We start from the raw sequence: 13,870 nt of genomic DNA on the forward strand, positions 1-13,870 counted from the left end.
CCCAAGTGCTTCACAGAAGTTTATAAAGCAGAGCCATGATAATAAAAAAATTTCTCTTCTCAAAAATGATTTTTCTCTAGTAACCCCCCACGACAGCACACCTGGAGGATGTTACCCCTTTCCTAATAGGGACAGGAAATGACAAGAGGTTAAATAACCCCTCCCTCATCCTCCCCTCAGTGTTCTTTCCTGTCCCTACTAGGGATGAAGAGGTCATCCCAGGTGCACTGTGCCGGCAGCGGTCACCGGGGGGAATACAGATAATCTGGCCGGGCAGCTGGGATCAGACTTGCGTCCATTCCCTGTCGCTGCTCCCGTCTCCTCCGACTCGGGACTCCTTCGCCACCATTCCGCGCCTGCGGGTAAGGTCTGGGGCGTTCTTCGGCTGGAGGCCTCTCGGAGCTCTCCAGCCCTTCTCCTCCTCCGCACCGCGCGCGCGTGTGTGGGTACTTCCGGTCTGAAGCCGGCGGCCGGATGTGACGTCAGACGCCGGCCGGCTTCTCTGAATCAGGAAGTTCCTCGTGCGTTCCAGCCAGGAACGCTAGGAGATAGCATGGAAGACGTCGGCGTTCTCCCCCCACGTACTTCCGGACACCGGAGGAGGAGGTCCTCATCCAGGAGGACAGGTGCTGCGTCCGGTCGCCTATATATTCAGGCCCTGGACAGGAAGACATCGCAGGTAGGACCACTGTGTGGTGAAGACTATGGAGATGTCTGCTTCCTCGCGCTCTGCACCTGCAGAACACAGCACCATCCCGGCCCCAGTGAGTAGTCTGGCCCCGGGTGTCCATTCCCTGATGTGGGTTGTAGTCTTATGATTCCTTCTCCCCTTTCTTTTTAGGGGGACAAGGAACCCACATCAGGAAGCAAAACAAAAACTACCCGCAAATGCGCAGTTTGTATGAAGAAGCTGTCCTCTTCATACAAGAAATCATTGTGCAAAGAATGCACAGACAAAATTATCAGCGAGGAACGGCCATCCCTGATAGAGGAGATTAAAACCTTAATCCAGCAGGAGATTAAAACATCTCTGGCCACTCTTTCCCAGCCTACACCATCTCCTAGTGCCCCTCCTGAGGCTAAGAAAAGGAAACTTAATCCACAGGAGGGAGAGCAGGAGGACTCTCAGGGAGAGACGTCGGACGAACCCCCAGAGGAGGGTGAATTATCCCTGGACTCTGAAACTGTCCAGCAAGAGAGATACTACTTCTCTTCATCTGATATAGAAGAACTCCTTACGGCTGTAAGAAAAACTATGGAGGTTGAGGAAGAGAAGACGGCACAGTCAGTGCAAGAAGAGATGTTTGGAGGACTTCGTTCTAGGAAGTGTCAGGTGTTTCCTATTCACCAAAACATCCGAGATTTAGTTCTGGACGAGTGGGAATCCCCAGAAAAGAAGCTGACTACTCCAGCGGAAATTAAAGACAGATTTCCTGTGGATGCCGAGACAGCGTTATGCTGGTCAGAAGTCCCAAAAGTGGACGTCCAGATTGCCAGAGTAGCCAAAAAGACCACGCTACCATTCGAGGATGCCTCCCAACTGAGAGACCCTCTGGAACGTAAGATGGACGGACTACTAAAGAAGTCGTGGGAAACGTCAGCATCTTTACTGAACATCAATTCAGTATCCACTTGCGTGGCTAGATCGATGCATCGCTGGCTGGGGCAGCTAGAGGAGCACTTGTCCTCAGGTACTCCGAGAGAAGATATTCTGGCCTCCTTGCCTATCTTCCAGAAAGCAACAGGCTTTTTAGCAGATGCTTCTGCAGAATCCGTGAGAGTGACGGCGAGATCATCCGCACTGTCAAACTCGGTAAGGCGTGCACTCTGGCTAAGATCCTGGTCTGGGGATATGACTTCCAAGATGAGGCTGTGTTCTATTCCCTTTAAAGGAAAGTATATGTTTGGACCAGCCTTGGATGACCTTTTGGAGAAGGCTTCAGACAAGAAAAAGACCTTACCAGAACCTAGAAACCCTAGGAAAAGACCCTTCCGCACTCAGCAGGAGCATACTCCTCAATACAGAGGAAAGGGTAAAACAGGTCGCTGGAGCTATCCGAAAGGAGGGAAAGACAGGAATCTTTTTCTTTCACAACCCCAAAACCAGAGAAAGCAATGACGCCGTCATAGTGGGGGGTCGGATTTCGAACTTCCTCCCAGTCTGGCAAGAGATCGGTGTGGATCAGTGGACCTTAAGATTGGTCAAAGAGGGGATGAAAATAGAGTTTACATCATATCCCCAAAAAAGAATGAAAACTACAACGTTATCAACACCGAAGCTACAGTCCACCCTGATAACTGGGATAGAAGATCTCTTAATCAACAATGTGATCTCCACAGTCCCAAAAGACGAAAGAAACAAGGGCCATTATTCCAGCCTATTTCTGATAAGGAAACCAAACGGAACCCATCGGATGATAATCAATCTGAAACCGCTGAATCAATATGTAACCTACAGAAGATTCAGAATGGAGTCCGTCAGATCGACAGTACCCTTAATAGGGCAAGACTTCGTCATGGCAACCATCGACTTACAGGACGCATATTATCACGTCCCAGTCCATCCAACCTATCGGAAATTTCTAAGGTTTGCAGTCACCAGAGGAGAAGTTATAGACCACTTCCAGTTCAATGTCCTCCCATTCGGACTATCATCAGCTCCAAGGATCTTTACAAAGGTCATGTCCGAGGTGATGGCGTACATCAGAAGTCGACGGATATGCATAATCCCATACCTCGACGACCTCTTGGTAGTGGCTCCCACGGTTCCAATTCTACAGGAACATCTTCAAACAACAGTCCAGATCCTGTCATCTCTGGGTTGGGTGATAAACCCCAAAAAATCGGATATGGTTCCGTCCACAACGAAGATCTTTTTAGGGGTCTTATTAGACTCCCACAGACAAACATCTTTCTTGCCCGAACAAAAACGGTCCCTGCTTACATCAAGGATAAGAACATTGCGGGACAAGAAGAGAGTATCTCTAAGATGGGCCATGTCGGTTTTAGGTACCATGACATCTTGCATCCAGATGGTGGCATGGGCTCAAGCCCACACCAGGATACTTCAGACTCATATTCTGTCAAGCTGGGACGGATCCCCAGGTTCTCTAGACAAAAAGATCCGGATACCACCGCATGTAAAGTCCTCATTAACATGGTGGCTACAAAAAGAGAACTTAATGAGAGGAGTTCCCTGGTTGCAGGTCCCAGCAGTGACCATAACAGTAGATGCCAGTGGAAAAGGTTGGGGAGCTACGGTAGACCAGCACATATTCCAGGGATTCTGGTCAGCCGAAATAGCACAACAATCCTCGAATTTCAAAGAGCTAAAAGCAGTAGAAGAAGTTCTCAAAGCGGCGGTAACTCTTGTACAAAATTCCCACTTAAAAATATACTCAGACAACATGACAACAGTTGCCCACCTTCGCCACCAGGGAAGTACAAGACACGAAGATCTAAAAAGAATATCAGCAAGAATATTTTCGTGGGCCGAAGAACATGTTCTCTCCATATCCGCCCTACACATAAAAGGGGAGATAAACGTACAAGCCGACTTCCTGAGCAGAACAGAGGTCCATCCAGGAGAATGGAGCCTAAACCCAGAAGTCTTTCAGATACTAGTCAAAAGATGGGGACAGCCAGAAGTGGACTTGTTCGCGAACAGTCAGAACGCAAAGGTAGACCAGTTCTTCTCGCTAGATCCGATGAATCCGGGGTTAGCTGTGGACGCATTGGTCCAGCCATGGACATTCTCGCTAGCATACGCGTTCCCGCCATTGCCGATCCTACCAAAAGTCCTGCAGAAAATAAGGGCAGAAAAACTCAAGGTGATCCTAGTGGCTCCACTTTGGCCCAAAAGAGGTTGGTTTGGGGCCCTCATCAGTCTAAAGATAGATGGGCCAATAGCACTTCCACCGGTCAAAGACCTTCTCTACCAGGGGCCAATACTGCATCCAGATCCCGAGAGGCTACACCTAAATGCCTGGCTTCTGAATTCTCAATTCTGAGAACTAGAGGACTATCAAAGAGGGTAATTGAAACATTACAAAAAAGTCGCAAAACGGTAACTAATTCTATTTACCAAAAGATCTGGAAGACGTTCATCACGTGGTGTGCTCCTGAGCAACCTAACCCAGATAAACCAAACCTAGCCAAGATCCTGGATTTTCTACAAGATGGGCTGGAGAAGGGTCTCAGACCCAGCACCCTCAAGGTACAAGTGGCAGCCTTGAGCTCTTATTTTGACCAGTCTTTAGCCAACCATAGATGGGTAAGAAGATTCATGACGGCGGCATCCCGCATATCTCCAAGACCCATAAATATAGTTCCATCCTGGGACCTGAATATAGTCCTGAAAGGACTTACACTGCCACCATTTGAACCCTTATCTATATATATATAATTGTCTAAGGGTTTTTCTGTCTGTCTGTCCTGGAAATCCCGGCTCTCTGATTGGTCGAGGCCGCCAGACCTCGACCAATCAGCAACGGGCACAGCGACGATGATGTCATAATGGTTGCCATGGCGACGATGATGTCATAAAGGTTGCATCGACCAATCAGTGACGGGCACAGTCTGCCGCGAATTCTGGAATCATCATTGTCCATATACTACGGGGACATGCATATTCTAGAATACCCGATGCGTTCGAATCGGGCCACAATCTAGTCTTCCATAACCATGGATAAACTCGCTTGGAAAACCACCTTCCTGGTAGCTATAACAACAGCCAGAAGAGTGGGTGAACTACAAGCCCTGTCAATCAACGAGCCCTACATGAAGATTCTTCAGGACAGGCTTATCCTACGATTAGACCCATCCTTTCTCCCAAAGGTCGTCTCCGATTTCCACAAATCGCAGGAGATAATTCTTCCATCATTCTATCAAGAACCAAAGAATGAGGAAGAGGAACATTTCCATACTTTGGATGTTCGAAGAATGGTACTCTATTATCTTCATGCATCAGAGAAGATTAGAAAAGATCAAAATCTGTTTATTCATCTTCTCGGCCAGAATAAGGGGAAGAAGACTTCCAGATCCACAATTGCAAATTGGATCAAAAGAGCAATCTTGGAGGCTTATCAAATTCAAGGCCTTCCACCACCAGGAAAGCTTACAGCCCATTCTACTAGAGCAACAGCTGTCTCCTGGGCCGAGAAAGCCAGTGCTTCCATCGAGCAAATATGCAGAGCGGCTACGTGGTCCTCGGTCCATACGTTCTCCAAACATTACAGGCTTGACCTGATGTCAAAAGAAGACTTAGCCTTCGGAGAAAAAGTCCTTAGTGCTGTAGTCCCTCCCTAAAAATTACTCTTTGGGTACTGCTCCAGGTGTGCTGTCGTGGGGGGTTACTAGAGAAAATAGAATTATTCTTACCGTTAATTCGGTTTCTAGTAACCCACCACGACAGCAGGAGTAATCCCTCCCTTTGCTTAATATACGTTCTGAAAAGAATAAATATAATTTGAAGCATTCATTCTCCTGTGGTCCTTTATAATAACACTGAGGGGAGGATGAGGGAGGGGTTATTTAACCTCTTGTCATTTCCTGTCCCTATTAGGAAAGGGGTAACATCCTCCAGGTGTGCTGTCGTGGTGGGTTACTAGAAACCGAATTAACGGTAAGAATAATTCTATTTTTTTTTTTTAGCCCGCAATTTTTTATTTTCCCAAGGGTAACAGGAGAAATTTGACCACAAAAGTTGTTGTCCAGTTTCTCCTGAGTACGCTGATACCCCATATGTGGGGGTAAACCACTGTTTGGGCACACGTCGGGGTTTGGGAGGGAAGTAGTGATGTTTTGAAATGCAGACTTTGATGGAATGCTCTGTGGGCGTCACGTTGCGTGTGCAGAGCCCCTGATGTGGCTAAACAGTAGAAACCCCCCACAAGTGACCCCATTTTAGAAACTAGACCCCGAAAGGAACTAATCTAGATGTGTGGTGAGCACTTTGAACCCCCAAGTGCTTCACAGACGTTTACAATGCATTTTTCTTTCCTCAAAAATGATGTTTTAGCAAGCAATTTTTTATTTTCCCAAGGGTAACAGGAGAAATTGGACCCCAATAATTGTTGTGCAGTTTGTCCTGAGTATGCTGGTACCCCATATGTGGGGGTAAGCCACTGTTTGGGCACACGTCGGGGCTCGGAAGTGAGAGAGCACCATTTGACTTTTTGAATACAAGATTGGCTGGAATCAATGGTGGCGCCATGTTGCGTTTGGAGACCCCTGATGTGCCTAAACAGTGGAAACCCCTCAATTCTACCTCCAACACTAACCCCAACACACCCCTAACCCTAATCCCAACTGTAGCCATAACCTTAACCACAACCCTAATTCCAACCCTAACCCTAAGGCTATATGCCCACGTTGCGGATTCGTGTGAGATTTTTCAGTACCATTTTTGAAAAATCTGCAGGTAAAAGGCACTGCGTTTTACCTGCGGATTTCACCTGCGGATTCCTATTGAGGAACAGGTGTAAAACGCTGCGGAATCCGCACAAGGAATTGACATGCTGCGGAAAATACAACGCAGCGTTTCCGCGCGGTATTTTCCGCACCATGGGCACAGCGGATTTGGTTTTCCATAAGTTTACTTGGTACTGTAAACCTGATGGAACACTGCTGCGAATCCGCAGCAGCTAATCCGCTGCGGATCCGCAGCCAAATCCGCACTGTGTGCACATAGCCTAATTCTAAAGGTATGTGCACACGCTGCGGATCCGCAGCAGTTTCCCATGAGTTTACTGTTCAATGTAAACCTATGGGAAACAAAAATCGCTGTACACATGCTGCGGAAAAACTGCACAGAAACGCAGGGGTTTACATTCCACAGCATGTCACTTCTTTCTGCGGATTCCGCAGCGGTTTTACAACTGCTCCAATAGTAAACTGCAGTTGTAAAACCGCAGTGAAATGCGCAGCAAAAAACCTGGTAAATCCGCAGCGGTTTAGCACTGCGGATTTATCAAATCCGCTGCGGAAAAATCCGCAGAGGACCAGAATACGTGTGCACATACCGAAACCCCAACCCTAACCCTAGTTCTTACCCCAACCTTAGTGGAAGAAAAAAAAAATTTTATTATTGTCCCTACCTATGGGGGTGACATTTAGTAGTTTTGTTTTTTTTTTTATTTTGATCACTGTGATAGGTCACAGTGATCAAAATGCACTTGAAACGAATCTGCCGGCCGGCAGATTCGGCGGGCGCACTGCGCATGCACCCGCCATTTTGGAAGATGGCAGCGCCCAGGAAAGGAGACGGACGAACCACGGGAGGCTCGGTAAGTATGATGGGGTGGGGGGAGCATGGGGGGGGGGTGGTTTGGAGCACGGGGGGGGGGGGGGTGGATTGGAGCACCGGGGGGTGGATTGCAGCATGGGGGTGGGATTGGAGCACGGGGGGAGCGGACAGGAGGACAGAGGGGAGCGGAGCTGTGTACCGGACTGAACGGAGGACTGGGGGGGGGGCCGATCGGTGGTGGTGGGGGGGGGTACACCAGTAATATTTCACCAGTTTTCATAGGTGAAATATTACAAATCGCTCTGATTGGCAGTTTCACTTTCAACAGCCAATCAGAGCGATCGTAGCCATAGGGGGGTGAAGCCACCCCCCTGGGCTGTACTACCACTCCCCCTGTCCCTGCAGATTGGGTGTAATTGGAGTTAACCCTTTCACCCGATCTGCAGGGACGCGCGCGATCATTCTGTGACACAGCATATGCGTCACAGGTCGGATTGGCACCGACTCATGACGCATACGCTGTCACAGGTCGGGAAGGGGTTAAATGGGTAAAATTGCAAAATACTTGCAAAATCAACCAACGTTGCATTACATCTTAGTAAAAACTTCTTCTCTGCTCACAAGAATGGAGGGATGTGTTATCCCAACGTGCAGCCTGTTGCCAGGTTACTGGTCATTCTACAGTCAGTGGTTGATTACTTAGACAAGGAGCATATGCCGTTTGGTCTATTCTTTACAGCCTGTTCATGCCCCTCTGAAGCTGTTTTTTTGTTTATTCGGCCTCCCTAAAATCCTAACAGAAAGCGATCAAAAAATGTCATGTGCTCAAAAATGGTACCAATAAAAATGTCAAGTCATCCTGCAAATAACAAGCTGCACATGACTGTCATCCGAAAGAAAGAAAAATTATAGCATTGGGAACAAAGCGGTGTGAGGGCAGCCAAAAAAATATGAATCTGTGGTAGCACCAAGCTGAAGAACAAAGTCATCTAAGCCCTTATACCACACAAGGAACGGCGTAAAAAATAAGCAAATTATTCACCTGCTGTTGACATGTTCATTCTGCTTCCCAAAGATAGCAGTAAGGCTCAGCGCACATTTATCCTGAGCTCTACTCTGAGATCTCACACCGAAGCAGGGTTTCTGTTTAAATCTGCGGTACATGATTCATACGGAACCCCCCGCAGAAGAGTCCCTCTAGTATGGCAGATGGAGACTCTGTGAATGCTGTCTGGCATATGTTCTAGGGGTGGTTTTCGTTTGTGTGCATACAATAATGGTCTGACAGGTTTTTTTTTTTATGCACCCCTGAAACGGACACTGCTGAACAGAGGCCAGATGGAGTATAGAGTAACTTCGCTGCCTCATTATAGTGAGTGCATCTCTGGGGGGGGCGGCTTCATCTTTATCACGCTATTTGGAGATTTAGATGGAAGCCCCAATGTAAGTGCTCAGTGTAAAACACAAGATGAATGTGATCTAAAATGTTCCCTACAAGAACTTCAACTCAATCCACAAACAAAGACTCCACTCAGGTCCATCACCTATCAATGGAAATATAGGGGGCTTTCACGTAACTGATAGCACATGGTTAAAAAAGAAAACAGCGCTATGGATTCTCAATCTCCAAAAAGAATTCCAGCAAACTCTGTTTCCAAATCCAAATGCCCCCTCTCTTCTGAGTCCCACAGTGTGCTTAAACCACATTTAACGTACATGTTTGGCATTTCTGTAGTGGTAAGGGCCCACTGATTTACGGGGTCCATGTCTCCAGAGAAGCACAAGCTGGGCACTACAAATGTAGAAACTACCAGGGTTGTGTCGGTAAGCCAAACCTCCAACTCAAATTTCCCTGACTCTACAGCACTGTCACTACTGAGCATTAACATAAACAGCAGCATATCTCAACTAACAGCCTAGATCCTTCCTTGGATTACCAAAATGGACACAGACTCCATGAATCCAACCCCACAGCCCTGGGCATTACAACAGCAGACTTAAGTTTTCACTCTTCAACATTCACTGCTGATTGCCAGAAACAATCGTGTTTGCCAGAAACAAACACCCATGGAGACAAAATTATTACTACAACTGCAGATAAATTGCCAGAGCGGTGTATGTTCCAAAACGGGGTCACTGGGGATTCTGCTCTTCTGGCGCTTAAGGCCTGTGTATATGGAGTCCGCAAACTATTCTACGATAATATGCTCTCCCAAGAGTCAAATAGCGCTCTGTCCCTCCCGAGTCTTGCTGTGTGGCTAAGCAGTACTGTGCAGCCACATATGGGGTATTTCTACATTCAGCAGAAATTGTGGGACTAATTTTGGTACAATTTTTAACATGTTAAAATGTGAAACCTTCACTGCCAATTGTATAAAATTTGGTTTCACACCTGTCTTGTCAATATGATCATTACACCTCTCAATTCATCTAGGGGTGGAGTGTTAAATGAAGTCACTTATGTGGGGGGGGATTCTGTTCTCGCACCTCAGGGTCTTTGCCAGTGTGACATGGCACCCGAACACCAGAACGGTATAATCTGCAACATACATATGGCTCCTTCCCTTCTAAGCTTTGAGCTGTGCCTCCAAAATAGTTTTTGACCCCATATGAGGTATAGGCGTTTTTCAGGAGGAATTGTACTGTTAATTTTCTCCTATTTATCCATTTTGAAAATTGAAAACTAGGGGCCGATACATTTTAGGGGTAAAATGGTAATTTTCCATTGACGCATCCCAATGTTATAGAGTTATGTGACTCACCTAAGGGTTAAAATGTTCACTACACCTTTAGATTGCTCAAGAGGTGTGGTTTCCAAAATGGGGTCACTTATGGGGGTTTCTATTCTTTTGGCATGTTGGGGGCTCTTCAAATGTGACATGGCTTCTGCAATCTATTCCAGCCAAAATTGCACTCAAGAATTCAGTTGGCACACCTTCTCTTCCAACAATTGCCGTATGACCAAACAGTAGGGCATCTGCGTACTCGAGAGTAATTACACAACAAATTGTATGGTCCATTTTCATGGCGCAACGTTATAAAATCTGTGAAGCATCTGTGCGTTGAAGGTGCTCTCAACACCTCTAGAGAAGTTCCTTGAGGGGTGTAGTTTCCAAAATGTAGTCAATTGTGGAGTCTGTAAGCCAAACCTGACTCCTCAATTTTTCTAAGGCTAGGGTCACATTGCGTTAGTGCAATCCGTTTAGCGCTAGCGGATTGCACTAATGCAATGTTTTTAATGGGGCCGCGGTTTGGGGTCACGTTAACGTCCCCGCTCTCGCAGATTCACGATCTGCGAGAGCGGGGAACGGACCGCGGGCGCGCCTCGGACGCTGCAAGCAGCGTCCGCGGCGCGCCAGAAAACACCGGCGCATCGCTAGCGCGTGCCGAACATGGCACGCGCTACTGAAGCGCGTTCCCATTGCCGTGAATGGGCGCGCTAACGGACGCGCTGCACGGCATTAATTTCGCCATGCAACGCTGTCCGTTAGCGCATTCCCTTTAACGCAATGGGAACCTAGCCTAACTTGGACTCCCTCATACATGCCTCATGTTTAAGTGATCAATTTACTGTAGTAAAATGATAACCTCGGGCTTTGCCTCACCATTAAGTTACAATAATCAAGCTATTGAGATACAACATAAAATAAAAATGTTCTTGTTCACTCTAGCAGCTCTGAGATGAGTGCAGGTATTCCTTCCCAGTGCCTTTCCCCTCAGATCTGCAGAGGAGGCGCTTCACTACTGAGCATGTAAATAAAGTGCAGCACAGATTAATCTCCACTAATAGCAGAGATCCTTATATCAGGAAAAGAATAGACCTTTATAGAACATTCCATAATTTTTTTCATATTCTTATGAAAAAATATTCAGCACATACTGCGTTGTACTACTGTACCCAATTTATTATATATTGTCGGAGTCAGTTCATCTTATACCGACTCTACCAAAATAGGCACCGACTCCTCAACTCCCGAGTATATAAAGTTTGCCCTAAATTTTACCACTAACCTAAACAGTGTGACGAAAATCATTTTCAAAATATCTGCGATTCATTGAAGCGTTCCAGAGTGATTTCCACATAAAGTGACACTAGTCAGAATTGTAAAAACTTTGCCTTTTCAGTAAGGTGAAAACAGGCTCAGGGTTAAGTTTAAATGGTTCTTTGCATTTTCATAAATGTGTAAAATTGCACAGGGCCTATAAAAGCAAGCAAATTTGCAATTCACTTATTAACTATCAGGTCCATTTTATAGAACTAGATGGCTTTTGTTTTTTCTAGTTTCTCATTGCTTAGGTCCCTAGGGCAAGGAGAGCAGTGTTTACAAGCTTTGCTATAGCACTTACAAGTGTTGCTCTGAAGCTGGCCTGATTGCAGGATGCAGCTTCCCTTAGAGCCCATAAATGGGTTTTGGTAACAGTGTGTAACGTCCTATTCAGCAGACTGTTTGCATGTCATTCCCTGTATCATCATTTATTTATTTATTTTTATTTTTTTTCTTGCATGTTTCACTGTGTGTTTTTTTTTTTTTTTTTTTTTTTTTTGAGTTGGCAAAATATGAATGTGTAAAATGTTTATATTCTCTCCTCCCTCAGTGCGGTTAGAAGTATGACGTTCAGCAGTGTGCACTTCAAGAGTATTGACGGCCTCCTGAAGCAAGCCATCAATCTCAAGCATCAAATGAATACGGTCCAGAGCCGTAGGTAGCCAATTGGCACTGCCAAAGTCATGTCTGCCTTCTCAGCATCAGAGGGCTCCAGAAGGATTCCATGCTCTCTGATTATGCTCCTGTATGCATGTGCCATAGACTTGTCACTATATGAAGGGTCATACCAATTTATGATGGTGTAATAATTCCAAAACTAGGTGATGAATTGTACACCAATTTGTGTTGTATATGGATTTTTTTTTTTTTTTTCCCAGTCCTTGTTTGGGGGGAGGGAAAGAAAATAAATCAGAAACTTAATTGGTGATGAGCGATAAGGTGTTATCCAAGCATGCTTGGGTGCTAACCGAATTATTTTGGCGTGCTCGAATAATATGTTTGTCACCACACCAGCATGTTCCATGGCTGTTCAAGAGCTGCAACACTTGCAAGGTTTGCATAACAAACAACTGTGAGACATGCAGCCGAGGGGACTCTATAACATATTTTTGGAGCACACCAAAGACACTCGATTAGCACACGGGGATGCTCGACTTTCACTCATCACTAATTATGTGAACTTGGCCTGCTGGAATCTGACTTGGGTGGTGATTTATTTGATGGCTGGATATGTAATGTTACAACTCTATGCTGGTCAATGCAGTTAAAAAGAAGCTTTATATTAGAGAAATCCACTTTTAAAGACTTTTATTATTATGTTTAATTCTTATGTGATCCCCTTAGTAAATGATATACTGCTAGTTACTTGTTATATAACCCTTTATGAAATAAGATGTTCATATTAGCAATTGCCAATATAAATACTGTAGGCAACCTAATAGACTAACAGTGCACATTTACACTTACTGGTATAGTATACATCATTTCTTGTAAAGTCATTGACGTCTAGATCGCTACAGTGTGCGCATCATGCGTGGTCAGGATTCTCTGATATTATTGGTGAGTGTGTGGTCTCATGACCACAAGTAGTATGCAAATTGCATACCAGACACATTCCAACTAGACGTGCCTGGCTTTCAGGTTGAAATGTAAGTCAGAAGTATGCGAAGGTCATGTGATACTCTTGCCAGCAATAATGGAGAATCCTGACTTCTTGTGGTATGCACGCTGTAAGGATTCAGATTTATCAGAAGACAGCACAACCCCTTTAATGTTGCATATCTGTTGTGTTTGTTTTTTTTTTTTTTTTACTGCAATCGTGTGGACATACTGTAATTTCATAATGCTCAATGGTTATTTTTACGTTAATGATTATTTCCCGCCAATAAGCATTTAATTGCTAGTCATTTAGATACTTCACCTATTTACATTAAATGGGCACTATACTTTCAAATAACTTGATACTTTACATCCAAATATTATGGTTTCTTTATTTTTGATCCTCCTATGAAATGCCCCTCTAAAATGCTAAAATAACATCTACTACCCAAAATGCTGAAAAGGACTGTGAGAAGCGAAGCAGGACAGCGAGTTGTTTTTGTTTTTAGGGAGGGAGGGCGTGGAAACGGGGTGCAAACAACGAATTTTAACATTCTATCAAATAAGTTATTTGAAAGTACAGTGTCATTAAAGTAATTATCTGCTTATTTAAATGGCCTGTTGGTGATTTGTGTCTTTGTTTTCTCTTGTTTTTATCTCCTTGTCAGCTGTAAAGCAATTTGTGGAACCATAGCAAATGTCAGCTCTCTCAAATAAAATCCATTTTATTTTTAAAACTTGCCTGCGAATGAAACATATTTATATATTTTTTTTTTTTATTTACAAAAATAAGACTGAATAATATAAGGCAAAGAAAAATCCAATAGTGTAGAAAAGAAGCCTTAGATGAATCTTATTTGTTATTTCTTTTGGCAGCTTACTATTGTGTTTCCTGTATGGCTGTTCAGTCACAGTTGCTTTCTGTGAAACACAAATATTCATATATACATACAAGTACTACAGCTCATTCAAACTCACT

At 44.9% G+C, this 13,870-nt stretch overlaps 1 protein-coding gene across 2 annotated transcripts in view; it reads left to right on the top strand.

Moving 5' to 3' along the window:
* Positions 1-13,632, top strand: part of BORCS8 (BLOC-1 related complex subunit 8) — a 41,080-nt gene extending 27,448 nt beyond the window's left edge. For both annotated transcript variants that reach the window (XM_069767708.1, XM_069767707.1), the window contains exon 4: positions 11,843-13,632. In XM_069767708.1, the coding sequence (XP_069623809.1) occupies positions 11,843-11,954 (112 nt within the window). In that variant the 3' untranslated portion in view covers positions 11,955-13,632. The remainder of the gene's footprint in view (positions 1-11,842) is intronic.
* The last annotated feature ends 238 nt before the right edge of the window (positions 13,633-13,870 follow it).

Source organism: Ranitomeya imitator, chromosome 1 (genome assembly GCF_032444005.1).
Source record: "Ranitomeya imitator isolate aRanImi1 chromosome 1, aRanImi1.pri, whole genome shotgun sequence".
Classification (NCBI taxonomy): domain Eukaryota; kingdom Metazoa; phylum Chordata; class Amphibia; order Anura; family Dendrobatidae; genus Ranitomeya; species Ranitomeya imitator.